The sequence below is a fragment of the Balaenoptera borealis genome (assembly GCF_965194805.1).
Source record: "Balaenoptera borealis genome assembly, chromosome: 9".
NCBI classification, from domain to species: Eukaryota; Metazoa; Chordata; class Mammalia; order Artiodactyla; family Balaenopteridae; genus Balaenoptera; species Balaenoptera borealis.
The window spans coordinates 118,716,978-118,730,172 of record NC_138873.1 but is presented as its reverse complement, the minus strand read 5'-3'; the positions used below and the strand labels follow the sequence as shown (position 1 = coordinate 118,730,172).

Here is a 13,195-nt window from a genome sequence, read left to right as displayed (position 1 = left end):
TTCATTCTCAGCTATAATAACTAATACCTTAATTATCATCAGAACCAAGACCCTTTAATATCACTGCCCCTAATCTTTTTTTCAAATAGGAAACTTGAACACAACTGTAATTCTTTTAAGAATCTTTATTGAATTTTTTTTTGAACAATTTAGTTTGCTGGATCTCGGATGCAGTTTATAAAAAAACTTCAGCACAGTTTCATATAAACTGCAATCAAAAAAGTAACTTGTCAAAGAAGTTATGTGAAGTTGCAAGTTATTTTTTGTAATATGCAGAACAGGAAAATGTAAGCATGCTCTCGGATGCAGGCGCTCCTGTGTGCTATGGAGTTTACTTTGAAGAGCTTGCTAAGGTCTGCGGGCAGTTTATGGAATGCAATCATTCTCTCCACGATTTTGGTACATGAGAATAAAACTGATATTTATGAAATACGTCTTTTTCTCAAAAAAGTTGAGGCAGCTTTTGTTGAATGCTATCTGTGGGAGTACACTTGATAACCTTGAACTGTACTAAGAGAAACAGACAGCCAAGAGGCCATGTTCATGCTGAAACTTGAAAACACCCCTCTAGACGTGTTGATTTCCCAGAAAAGGAAGAGGATAAAACACTAAGCACAGTTGTGCATTGTCTTACAGTAGCAGAACACACCAAGAAACTTTACGTAAGAAGGGAGCAAATTCCCTTCACTGCTTTCAGTCAAGGTCAGTGGCGGCTACAGTGGAGGGTGGAGGTGGAGCCAGCCTAGGACAGGATAAAAGCTGAAGTCTACGTCTCATGCATAGTTGTCGTCGTTCTGTCCTCGCGTGGTTCTCAGACATCCGAATTAGAACTGAGGTTTGTCAACCTGGGGTCCGCATTGATTTCGTATCTGTAATGATACCCTTCCATGTGATCCCTGCAGGCATCTCTGATGTTATGCATCCACTTTTTTATCCCTTTGCGGTTCAGATACAAAACCAGTAGGAAGATGGCGCCTATCAGGGCTAAAACAATACCCAGGAAGACGTAAGACGTCTGCAGGGATGGAGGAAGGATAGGGTCACATTCCAGGTCGGAGCTGTCGAGTTCCAAGAGGACCCGATTCCTCATTTTTTCCGGGAATGCACAGGTGAGCCTGGCTTTGCCCTGCACTACCTCTGTCTCCTTGAGCCAGGCCACCATGTCCGCCATGTGGCAGTCACAGACCCAGGGATTGTCGTCCAGGAAGACCCTGACGTGGGGCAGGCTCTGCAGCTCTGCCAGGGTGCCGTTGTGCAGGACCTTGAGGGCGTTGTTCTCCAGGTGGAGGCTTTCGAGGTGTGTCAGGTTGCGGAAGGAGACGTAGGTCAGGCTCACCAGCGAGTTGTTGCGCAGGTCCAGGTGCCTGAGGCCGGGCAGCTGGGCCAGGACGTCGCGGGGCAGGTAGAGGAGGTGGTTGCTGACCAGCTCCAGGCGGCGGAGCCCGCGCAGCGCGTGGCCCGCTCGCAGGGCCGCTGCCACCGTACCCTCAAAGCTCCGGTTCTGCCGCTCGGCCGCAGGGGGCACGATGCGGTTCAGGAGCAGTTCCACCAAGGGGCTGGGGGCCGCGACGCTGGCGTTGCCGCCCGAGAAGGCGAAGGGGCTGAGGTCGGCCAGCGGGTTGTGGCTGAGGTCGAGCTGGCGCAGGCTGGGCAGATGCTCGAAGGCGCCGGCGCGCACCTCCTCCAGGTGGCTGCCGCTGAGGTTGAGCGCGGCCAGCTCGGCCAGCGGCGGCCGGCGGGCGAAGGCCCCGGCGGGGAGCACGGCCAGCTGATTGCCGGTGAGGAAGAGGTTGCGCACGTAGGGGGGCAGGTCCGCGGGCACCTCGGTCAGGTTGCGGTTCACGCACTTGACGGTGCGCGCCGCCTCGGAGCACTCGCACGCCGGCGGGCATCGGCCCGGCAGCTGGGGCTGGGCGGACGCCGCGGAGACCGGGAGCGCCGAGGAGGTGGAGGAGGACGCGGAGGAGGGGAGGGAGGACGACGAGACCCAGCCCAGGAGGACCAGCGCCAGCCGTGCCAGCCGCAGCCTCCCGTCCCCGGCGGCGGGGCCCCGGGAGCACCCCCCAGGCATCGCGGCTCGGGTCTCCCCGGAGCTGGGCTGGGACGCTGCCCGCTCCGAAGGTTCGGGGGGTTGGGCCCGGAGGGCGCGGGCCGGCCGGAAGCGTCCGGAGAAAACTTTCCTCTTGTGGAAGCTGAGGAGGGCCGCCGCTGCCGCCGGAACTTGGCTAAGCCCCTCGCCACCGGGCGTCCCCCTCCCGGGGCCGAGCCCCCCGCCCCTTCCCTCCAGAAAGTACGCACGGCGGGTCGGGACGCTCAGCTCCGCGCTCCGCTTCCAGCGGCCGCCCCCGGGGGGCACCTCCTCGCCTCTTTTGTTGGCGCCTCGCGCAGGATCCGCGGCGCGACCTGGGACAAGCGGGAGAGAAGCGTGAGGGGCAGCGGCGCCCGCAGCTCCCCGAGTGCAGGAACCGGCCTCTGCCAGCCAAGTCGTCCCCACTCGGTACCCGAGACCTCCCTCCTTTAAGCCCGTCCGAGCCTCGCCGCCCCCAGCGCGCCACGCAGATCCGTACACGCAGATCCGTACCCGGGAGAGGGGCGCGCGACCCGAGATGCCGGAGCGCGAAGTCTGCCTTCTACTGCGGCCCCTGCTATATATACCCTTCCAGCTCCCGCCCTCCGCCTTTCCCGATCCGACTCGTCCCCCCCCCCCTCCCCCGCATCGAACTTCTCGCTTAATCCCCAGCGCCTCCCGGCCAAACTTCTCACTCTCCCAGCTCCTTCCCCCCACCGTCTCCGCAGACGACCTGCCTTCCGGGGTCTCCGCCCCCCGCCCGGACTTCTCCTCCCGGTCCAGGTGAGGATGAGAGGGAAGTTTCCCGTTACAGGAGTATTTTGATCTCTCAGAACCCTCTCGGATTAAGTGGAGGAGCGGATAGCTGGCGCCCCCCAGCCGGCGCCCCCGCCAGCCCCTCGGATCCGAGGGCGTTCCAGTCCTCTCCAAAAGGGAGGGGAGAGGCCGCGAACAAAGCGACGGCGGAACCCGGACCTGCGCTCCTCTCCTGCCCGAGGGTGGGGAGGGGCCCCGGAGCCGCCGCCTCCGCCCGCTCCCCACCGCTCACCTCCGCGCGCCCGCCCGCCACCTCCCGAGACAACTCCCGGTCCCACCAGAGTCGCGGGGACTTCTCGGGTCCGAGCTGCGCGCCGACTCTCCTGGCACCCCAGCCCCAGGCCCAACCTCCGCAGCTGGGAAAAACCAATCCGGGGGGCGGGGGAGGGCAGGCCTGCCGGAGGGGCTGCTCCGGCCGCGGGGCCAGCCTCGGCAGACCTCGGTGGGGGGATTGAATAAAGGAGGCGGGAGGGGGGGGGGTGTCTGCGCTGCGCACCTCCTCCTGGTGGAAACTGACGAGGAATGCGCCGGAAAAGGTGAGGGAATCCCTTCTTCTCCCCCTTCCCCGACATCCTTTGGTGGTTCCTCGTTTTGCATACTGGACTTACCTTGGACAGGAACAAAACCGCTGGTGAGTCTCGTGGAATTCGTCCTGATTCGGGCACTTAAGGCAGTAACCGGGTAGATTTAGGCGTGACAGAGCAACGCGAAGCAGCAGCGTCAAGAAGGGAGCTGAAAATGCACAGCGGCAGCGGTAAAACGCCCAGCAGCCCGCAAGGGAGTTTCGCAGTCTTCCCACCAAAGTGATAACGTTAGACTGCCAACTTCAGATTTAGGTGTGATTAACGCGTCCCTACCTGTCCGGCCCCCGCACTTCTCCGGATAGTTACGGAACTTGTGAAGGGAGAGAGCTAACTTTAAGAAGAAGGGGGGAAAGATTGGTGGAGAAGAGATTCACTCTTGATTCATGAGCTTTTCCCTATCCCCAAATTAAAAGCAGAAGGAAGAAAACGGCCGCCAAAGCGTCCTAGAAACAAAAGGCATACAGAGAGGACGTGAGTCACCCGGAAAGCGGACCCGCCCCGCTCACCAGATGTAGCAGCGATGTGTCAGTGCAAGTCACTTAAGATGGGAGAGCTCATGGGGTGGGAGTGGGAGGGAGGCCGCCTGGGGAGAGCAGAAGTTTGGTACCAATGTGTAACGCCCCAGGAGGCGCCAGGTAGGCAGGGAACCCAGAGGCTGAAGTCGGGAAAGGAGACTCTGAACGACTGAGTATAGGGGGGGATTTGTTACATCGGAGAGGTTTGGGGTCCTGCAAGCTCAATCCTTGCTCTCTCAGTGACTCTGTATCTCCTTTCTCCCGATCAGATAACTTCCCTGAAAGGATGAGAAGGTGCTGGTTATTCAAGGCTTGTTCATTTTAGAAAGAAAATGGCAATTAGAGAAAACAGTTGGGGAAATTAAGATCTGGTAATCTGAAAAGGATCGAATAAAGAATGCCGAAGTTTGTGCCTGTGACGTGTGCCTTTAGTGTGACAAAAGGCCCCAACTCTCAAGTTGATTCCTTATTACTTTTGTGGGAAGAGATAGTCTGCAGAGCCAATAGCCAAAATGACCCAGACAAGACCTGGAGGGGTTGGAGACTGCAACGGTTTGTGCAAAAAGCCAGTTTCGTTCACTTGTGTCTTCAGCACGTTTATCTAAATCTCTTTTTCTTGTTTTTAAAAGTGTTTTTTAACACGCATGTGAAACACTTTGACAAAAGAATCTGAAAAGCTGTAGTGATGTTCTGTATCCTGATGGTGGTGGTGGTTACATAAATCTATACATGTGTCAAAATTCATAGAACTTTGTACACCGAAAAGAATCAGTTCTTTGATAATTTTTAAACAAAAGTAATTACTCATGGGAAAAAAACTGTAGTAATGCTCTGGCATGATATTAATTCTGGTTCTGCTCTGTTAAGGAGAGTGAGAAGCACTTTAGAATTTAGAAAGATATATTCTCATCCGATCTTAGAGTCAACTCGGCAGTATAGATACCATTAGTACTATTGTCTTCTAATTCGTGTTGTTATTCTGTTTTACAAATGAAAAAACTGGGGCTCTGAACTGAGAATAGCTAGCATTGACCGTGTCTTTTACTTGCCAAGCCCTGTGCTGATCACTTTACAGAAATTATCTGTTTTGTTCTTCGCATCAGTACTCAGGTAGGTTCTCTCACTGCAGTTTTAAAGAGGAGAAAAACTGAGGCAGGAATAAATTATGTAACTTGTTATAATGTGTGGTGGAGGTAGGGACCAGGCCCAGATTTGTCTGCTTTTCTTAAATATCTCACATTCCGCCTCTAGGCAAAATTGAGGAGTTTGTGCAAAGTCCTACTCTGTATCACTTAGGCACAACCAAAGCCTCTCCCCTGGTTCTCTTTCTCCTGATTTTCTTCTACTTGCCTGCAGCTGGCAGTTGGTTATGGCTGCTGAATCAGGACTCAGAAATTTGGGGTCATTTTTAGCTCCACCACTTACGCATTGTGTGGCTTCTGTATACCTCTGTTTCTTAATCTGTAAAATAGGACCACTAATAAAACGTTATGGCATTTCCATGAGAATTGAGATAACAGGCAAAATTGCCTGTTATTTTTGTATTCTTCTTAATTACTCGCCCTCTTGCCATTTATTGTGCACCCACCATATCCCTGTAACTGTGTTAGTGATAGGAATCCAAGGATGAATAGTCCAAGGTCTCCTTCAAGTAGAGTTGCCAGATTTAGCAAACAAAAATACAGGATACTCAGCTAAACTTGAATTTCAGATACACGATGAATGATTTTTTAGTATGAATATGTCCCATGCAATATTTGGGATGTACTTACACTAAAAAATTTTGTTCTTTACCTGAAATTCTAATTTAACTGGGCATCCTGTATTTGGTCTGGTGACAAAGGAATTCATAACCTGGTGGAAGAAACACAGAAACAAGAGCTTTCAATGCAGAACATTGAATGCAGTTTAGTATGTGTATCTTTCCAATCTCTCTCTTTGCATATATTTTACTTCTGTTTTTGCTATTTTTTATATGAATGGGATCATAGTATATGTATTATTCATGATTTTTTTTTTAGTTTTAAAACAACCATATATCATTCTGTGTCCATACATATAGGTATGCTTTCTTCTTTATTTTATAGACTGCAAAATATTCCGTACTGTGGATTGTTTTGCCACATTTTTAAACTGCCCTATTGAAAGACATTAAGATCAGTAACTACTTTTTAAAGAAGTTTCCTTCAAGTGAGAAAAGCTTACTAGGATCAGTTCTATTTTGATTGTCTTCAGCATCTAATTATCCGGAATTATCATACTTGCTTTAGTCCTGACAGCTTGAAAATTTTTTTGTGCATGATGCTATTTACATGCTCTAAAGCAGAACAGAGAATTTCAGAGCACATTTTCCCCCATTTATTCTTCCATTCCAAAATAAAATAAGAAGGATCTGAATGTCCTAATGGAGAAGAACCAATCTAGTGTATTTCATAGGTCATTTTGTAGCCTCCAGGAAAATGTCTCTGCACTATTATTTATTTAGCACATTGTTTCTGCAGGAACCGTTTTTCTTCTAATGACCCAAAGGAAAGTCATTAGTAAATTTTTGAAATATTGCTGCTAAATCCTGGGAAGGCAAGGAATAATGTATTTTTTTTAAATGATGGGTGATTATGGCTACCCTCATAGTAACTAGAAGAGAGAAACCATGTGGTGCAGCATGGACAAACATCAAGGTTATTTAAGACTAGTTAATTTTGGTCTCTGCCTTAAATTAGCAAAGGAGTTGATAAAGGTGAACACTCTCAAATCCAAAAAATTTCTAAAACAAAATCAAACATTGGTGAATGTCAAACACACATGTCGTAAAACCGTGAACCAGCCCTTAAAACCAGAACAATCAACTTGACAGTCAATTTGGGGGGAAAAATATATTTTAATTGTTAACGATTAAAAAGAAAACTCTTCTCATGTGCTGATTTCAAATCATTTGAGAAAGAAATAAGCTTCTTGTCTGAGATATATAAACTAAATTAAGTAAAATATTAACTAGGGAATGGGTTGAAAAGGACATATTTGTTTCATGAGTCAGTACAATGGGGGTTGGAGCTAGTAAAAGAAAAATATAGCAAAGACATTTCAGGATTTATCAGAAATTAAATAAATACTAAAGAAAGAACAAGCTAAAAGGCTGTAAAATTGGAAAGATTAAACTGGATGTAAATATGTGATTCTTCAAGGATGAGAAAACCTTGAAACATAAATAAAACAATTATATAACAATCTGCAGAACTTTCCAAATAGTGAACATTACAGGATTATTCAGCTTTAAGTGTATTTAACTTTTTAAGTCGTTACTGTATGCCCTCCAGCTATTTGATGTTCTTGGGGTACAGAGGTAAATAGGATAAAAATCCCTGTCTTCAGATAACTCACAGTCTAGTGGTGAAGGCACACTACCTAACAGTTACAAAACATATGGTGACTGCAAGGGTCGTGGTGGAGTGGGGAGACTGGAGAAGACTTCATGGGGGAAGTAATGCCTGAACTGCATTTTGAAGTATTAGTAGGAACTTGCTAGACAAAAGATTGGCAAATTGGTGAAAAGACTTAGAGAACTTGTTCAGTTCTAGAGACTACGTGGGGAAGAGCACAGCACTGCATTGGAGAGAGTGGTACAAGGCCAGATTTGAAACACGGTGGGATCAGATTACTGCCCTCTATTGGAAAAAGTTTGATTTCATCCTATAGAGCTGGGGAGCCTGCGAAGATATTTAGCAGAGGAACGACGTGATCAGATGTGCATTTTACAAAGATCACCTCTGCAATCTGTTTGAAGGGTAGGTTATAGGCAGAGAGACTGAGGGCAGGGAGAGAAATTGGGAGATCCAAGTGATGCATGTTGGAGAACTAAACTAAAGCAGTGTTAAAAGATTGACAAGGCAGGAACAGATTATATAGACCAGTGGTTCTCAACAGGGTGACACGGCCCCTAGTGGGCATTTTGGATATTTGTGGAGGCATTTTCTGGTTGCCACAATCATTGGGGAGAGCTACTGGCCTTTAGTGTGTACAGGACAGGGATGTTAGCTATCCTGCAATTAGAGAGACAATATCATACAATGAAAAATTATGCTGCTTCCCACATGACTTTCAAGTATCCATCTAGGCAATCTTGTAGGTGAAAAACCTGATTATAATCATCTCAGCCTAGAAACAACTCCATTCTACATTTAAATTGCAAATAGTTATAAAATGGTTTTAATGGGCTTCCCTGGTGGCGCAGTGGTTGAGAGTCTGCCTGCTAATGCAGGGGGCACGGGTTCGAGCCCTGGTCTGGGAAGATCCCACATTCCACGGAGCGACTGGGCCCGTGAGCCGCAACTGCTGAGCCTGCGCATCTGGAGCCTGTGCTCCGCAGCAAGAGAGAGAGGCCACGACGGTGAGAGACCCGCGCACCGCGATGAAGAGTGGCCCCCGCTTGCCGCAACTAGAGAAAGCCCTTGCACAGAAACGAAGACCCAACACAGCCAAAAATAAATAAATTAATTTTTTTAAAAAACGGTTTTAATATACACTGAATTTTCCAGGAATGCAGCTACCATGTTCATTGAAGAAAAATTATTGTTTTGTTTGGGACTCTACCAAAATTTTATCTCTGACAGCTATGCCACTCATGCTATTTGAGACACTAATACAACCCAACTGTATTAGTGTGCATTTGTATTTATTGTATTTACAGTAATTCTTATTTCAAAATGTCTAATGTAAAGGCAAACTATTATCTTTTCACTATTCATTTGAATCTTAGTCTAATTTCTCTTAAATCCTAGCCTGTTTATAAGTAGGTGGAAGTAAATTACCACTTCATTAGATCGTCTAGTATAGTTATTTATATGTTATACTACATGTTAGTTAACATTTAATTATGCTCCTCTTATTTCCCTCTTATAGTTAGTATAATATATATTTTAAAATTGGTGTGAAGATATGCTTTATATAAAGGGGCTTTATAAAATACTTGTTTTAAAAAGTTTGAAAGTAACCTGTATAGATACTTAAGAGGTAGAATCTATAAATCTTGGTAATTTATTCAATATGGAGGCGAGAATACAGGCATTTATAATTCTAAAACATGTAATATAATAGATAGTTTCTCTATTTTAAATGATGCCCAAGAGAAATCCTAATAACCCTAGATTGAAGAGTCAAATTTGACTGTAAGGAAGCTGAAAAATACCTGGAGTAAAGGATAGAACAGTGAATTTATTTGCTTGAAGAAGACCTGGCTTATTTGGTTGAAATTATTGTCTTTTTAAAAGAAATTGTGATAAATATTTAAATCAGCAGTGTTACCTAATACTCTTTTTCTAATGTAAATTAATTCAACTTTGAAGTTGACATTGAAGATTTTCCATTTCTCTAGTCCTTGCCCAAACTGGGTTCTAAACCAAAACTGGAATTCAGCCAAGCAATGGGAGCAGTTGCAGTTGTAGCTACCATCCAAATTTAATTAATTTCAATTAAATTTAATACAGTTCAATAAATGTTTACTAATGTAGCTTTTTTGTATGGAATTCACTTTGTCTTCCAAACAGAGCCACCTCCAAAGCCAGAAATTTTCCTTAAAAATTTTCTAATCCTGGCACATTGACAGGCAGTCTATTGCATGTCCATGGCAGAGGTTCAGCAGATAGACTTGGGCCAAAACTCAGATATATGACCCAGGTGTCTCTAATCTATTTTACAAGTCTTATCCAGTGAGCTAAAGCACATAGGTCAATAAGTTGCCTGCTAGCACTGCTTGAAATATTCAAAGCCAATAAGTGAATATTTATCAGATTTGGTTTAGCTCCCCATATAAAAGTCCAGGAAGAGAAGGCTAAAAATATTGTGTATTTTGGAATAGAATTTTATCACATTACCTTGGCAGTGAAAAAAAGAATGAAGTTAAAGAGTTTAACTAGAGAGACAAAATCAAGCCAGCATCAAATCATATGGCCTGAACAGTGGGTGGGTGTTGAGTATGTGTTTTCTATATTTAATAACAAAATATTTTAATTCATTTAAAATGGTAGAATAAAGGAGTTGGGTGCAAAGGGCATGTCAGAGGATACCTATTACTGAACTTGAACAAAAGCCTGCTGGAGGAATGTGTGACATCAGGAGGTACTTGAACCCACAAAATATTGGTGTGATGACATTTGCAAAGACGTGATATTCAAAATAGTTTACAACTAGTATGGCACAGCCACTGACCAGTAAGTGTTCAATAATCAGGGTTCCACCCGTCAACAAGCAGTAGGGCTTTGGTGTTGCAAGCTGCCTGAATACAAGCAATTATATATATGCTGAAGGTTTCCTATTCTCTTGGCACCCTCCACAGTACAGGCAATCATTAAAATTGTTCCAAAACTTCGAAGCTTTACTCTAAGGAATTGGAAATCTTCCTTAAAATAAGAAAATAATCAGTAGTTATGAATAAATTGAGTTTATTCATTATTTGTTAGATTAAATAACTTTGGAGGGCATATGTGCTTCTAGGCACTGTCCTGAGAACTGAGGATGCAATGATGAATTAAACAGACAAAAGCCTTGTTTTCATGGAAACTTATTGTTTCCATCTGTTTATTAAATCAATTAACTCAAGTGTGGGAAATCTAGTTTTCTTTTTTAATTGAATTAAAATATTTTGTTATTAAATATAAAAAACACATAACAGCAGAGGATTGTATAACAAAAGCTTGTGTCTACTACTCAGCTTTACAAATCCTAATATTTGGTTTCTTTTTCAGTTTTCTTTTGTATATAATTAAAGTGAACAAATTGATAGGTTTTGACATATACATACATTCTTGAAACCATCATTCAAGAAAGTTAACATATTCATCACCCTCAAAAGTTTTCTCATGACCTTTTATAATCTCTCTATCCACATGTCACCCTCACCCCAACCCATGCCCAGGCAACCATTAATTTGATTTCTGTCACTATAGATTAGTTTGAATTTTCTAGAATTTTATATAAATGGAATAATACAGTATGTGCTCTTTTTTATCTGGCTTCTTTTCACTCAGCATAATTAATTTGGGATTTATACATGTTGTTATGACTATCAATAGTTGATTTTCATTTCTTTACTAAGTAGTATTCTATGATATAGATATAGGACAATTTGTTTATCCCTTTACCTATTGATGGACATTTGGACTTTTTCCAGTTTGGGGCTATCACGTATGAAGCTGCGATAAACATTCACATTCAAGTCTTTGGGCATATGCTTTCATTTCTCTTGGGTAAATATCAAGAGGTGGAATGGATAGGTCATATGGTAGATTCATTTTTAACTTTTTCAGGAATGCCAAACTAGTTTCCAAAGTGGTTATACCATTTTACAATCCTCCCCTCAGTGAAGAAGAGCTCCAGTTGTTCCACATCCTTCCAACACTTGATATTGTTAGATTTTTTTAATTTTAGATGTTCTAAAACATGTGTAGTGGTATCTAATTTTGCTTTTAATTGTCGCAATGATGTTGAGCACCTTTTAATGTGTATATTTGCTACCTGTGTATCTTCTTTCATGAAGTGTCTGATCAATTCATTTGTCCATTTTTATTGAGCCATTTATCTTCTTACAATTGAGTGTTAAGAGTTCTTTACATATATATTCTAGCTATGAAGAAATAATAAATTAGAGTTCTACACCTAGACAAACATCACTGAAACTCCTGATTTAAGGAAATAGTAAAGAATCCTACAATTATCGAAGCAAAATTGGCACTGGGCGAGGGAAGAAAAATTTAACTGATTTCAGAATTTTTTCTGCTCTATTAGATGCTAGAAGAATTTGGAGCTCTATGAATAGCCTCAGTTTTTAAAAATAATTTAATTTCTTTTTTGAAATGTATAATGCATTTAAACAGTTGAAACTTCAAAAGTGGCAGGAAGGTAATACAAGGGGAAATCTCTTTCCAATCCTATCCCTCGGCTATCCAGTTAACCTCTCCACAGACAACCGACTTTTATCAGGTTTCTGTGTGTATCTTTACAGTTAGATCTTACGCATGTGTATGCAAATTCCTTTTCACAAATAATTGAACACTGCACATTGTTCTGCACTATGTTTAATTGAACAATGAGACTCAGAGATTCTTCATTCTTAGGGTAATAATGGGCAGATGGTATTCACTAGACTGTTTATTAGCTACCTATTGCTGTGTAATTAACCACCTCCAAACTCAGTGGCTTAAAACAATTCTTCATAAGCATAGCTTATGCATCTGTAGGTTGGCTGAGGATTGGATCATTTGGGTTGGGCTTGGTTGGCAAACTCTGCTAATCTGGGCTGGCTCACGCTTCTGCAAATTGATTTGATTGGTGGGCTCTATTCTGGGTTGGGCTTGACTGAAACACCTTGTCTGAAGACAGTTCTGCTCCAAATGGCTATTACCTTCCTCCCAAGACCAGTGGAACAGCCAAGGCAGTAGAAGCATGAGAGCAAGCAAGCTTAATCCATGTAAATCCCTTTTAAGATACAGCTGGCATCACATCTGTCACTACTCTGTCAGCCAAAGCAAATCACATGCTAAAGCCAAGGAATAAGGAATTAGACCCCTCAGGTGCACAGTGAGTGAGTGCTGCAAAGTAAAATGGCAAGGGGCTTGTACAGAGGATGGGCTGAAGAAGTGGAGCTCCTGGTGCAATCTACCACAAACTGATATACCACGATTTATTTCAACAACCCCTATTAAGAGATTTTCAGCTTTTTGCTATTACAAGCAATGCAGCAATGACTGAGTACACATGTCATCTTTCACATATGCCAGTATAGCTCTAGGATAAATCCTTAGAAGTGAAGTTCATGGTTAAAAAATATGGGCTTTTATAATTTTGATAGGTATTGTGAAACACTGTTTGGAGATTATTGTAACAATGTATATTCCCATCAGCAACGTTGGGACTATGTTATCATTTTTTTTATCTTTGCCAATCTTTCACATGAAAATATAATTTTTGCATAGCTCTAATTTGTATTTTTTATTTATAAATGAGGTTGACAATCTTTTCATATGTTTAAAAACCATTCATATTTCCTTTTTAAATCCATCTGTTCATATCTTTTGCCCATTTAGTTCTAATGGGTTTTTTAAAAAATTTTCTCAATTGATTTATATATCTTAAAGAAACTAACACTTAACTTATTAAATTAAGGGCGCATGCCAAAAAAAAAAAAAAAAAGCTCCTATAATTAAAAACAACAAGCAGAACCA

The 13,195-nt window shown here is 43.5% G+C and overlaps 1 protein-coding gene across 4 annotated transcripts; it reads right to left on the bottom strand.

Moving 5' to 3' along the window:
- Window positions 1-110: 110 nt before the first annotated feature.
- On the bottom strand, window positions 111-12,310 carry TPBG (trophoblast glycoprotein). 4 transcript variants are annotated; one of them, XM_082405860.1, is made up of 2 exons: window positions 3,117-3,473; window positions 111-2,403 (listed from the first exon to the last, which is right to left on the bottom strand). In XM_082405860.1, exons 1-2 carry the CDS (start codon window positions 3,454-3,456, stop codon window positions 812-814), a joined length of 1,932 nt encoding a protein of 643 aa, XP_082261986.1. In that variant the 5' UTR covers window positions 3,457-3,473; the 3' UTR covers window positions 111-811. The 4 variants fall into 4 exon arrangements, 3 of the variants coding, with proteins under 3 accessions (XP_082261986.1, XP_082261987.1, XP_082261988.1); XM_082405861.1 differs by having other exon boundaries at window positions 3,138-3,473; XM_082405862.1 differs by lacking the exon at window positions 3,117-3,473 and adding an exon at window positions 2,806-3,105.
- Window positions 12,311-13,195: the final 885 nt, after the last annotated feature.

What these genes read in the sequence shown, in the direction of transcription:
- TPBG (XM_082405860.1), bottom strand. Translation starts at nt 3,456, where the DNA reads ATGTCGGGGAAGGGGGAGAAGAAGGGATTCCCTCACCTTTTCCGGCGC. An exon ending in TGGCGGGCGGGCGCGCGGAG is followed by an intron (nt 2,404 to 3,116) that starts GTGAGCGGTGGG and finishes CGCTTGTCCCAG; the next exon opens with GTCGCGCCGCGGATCCTGCG.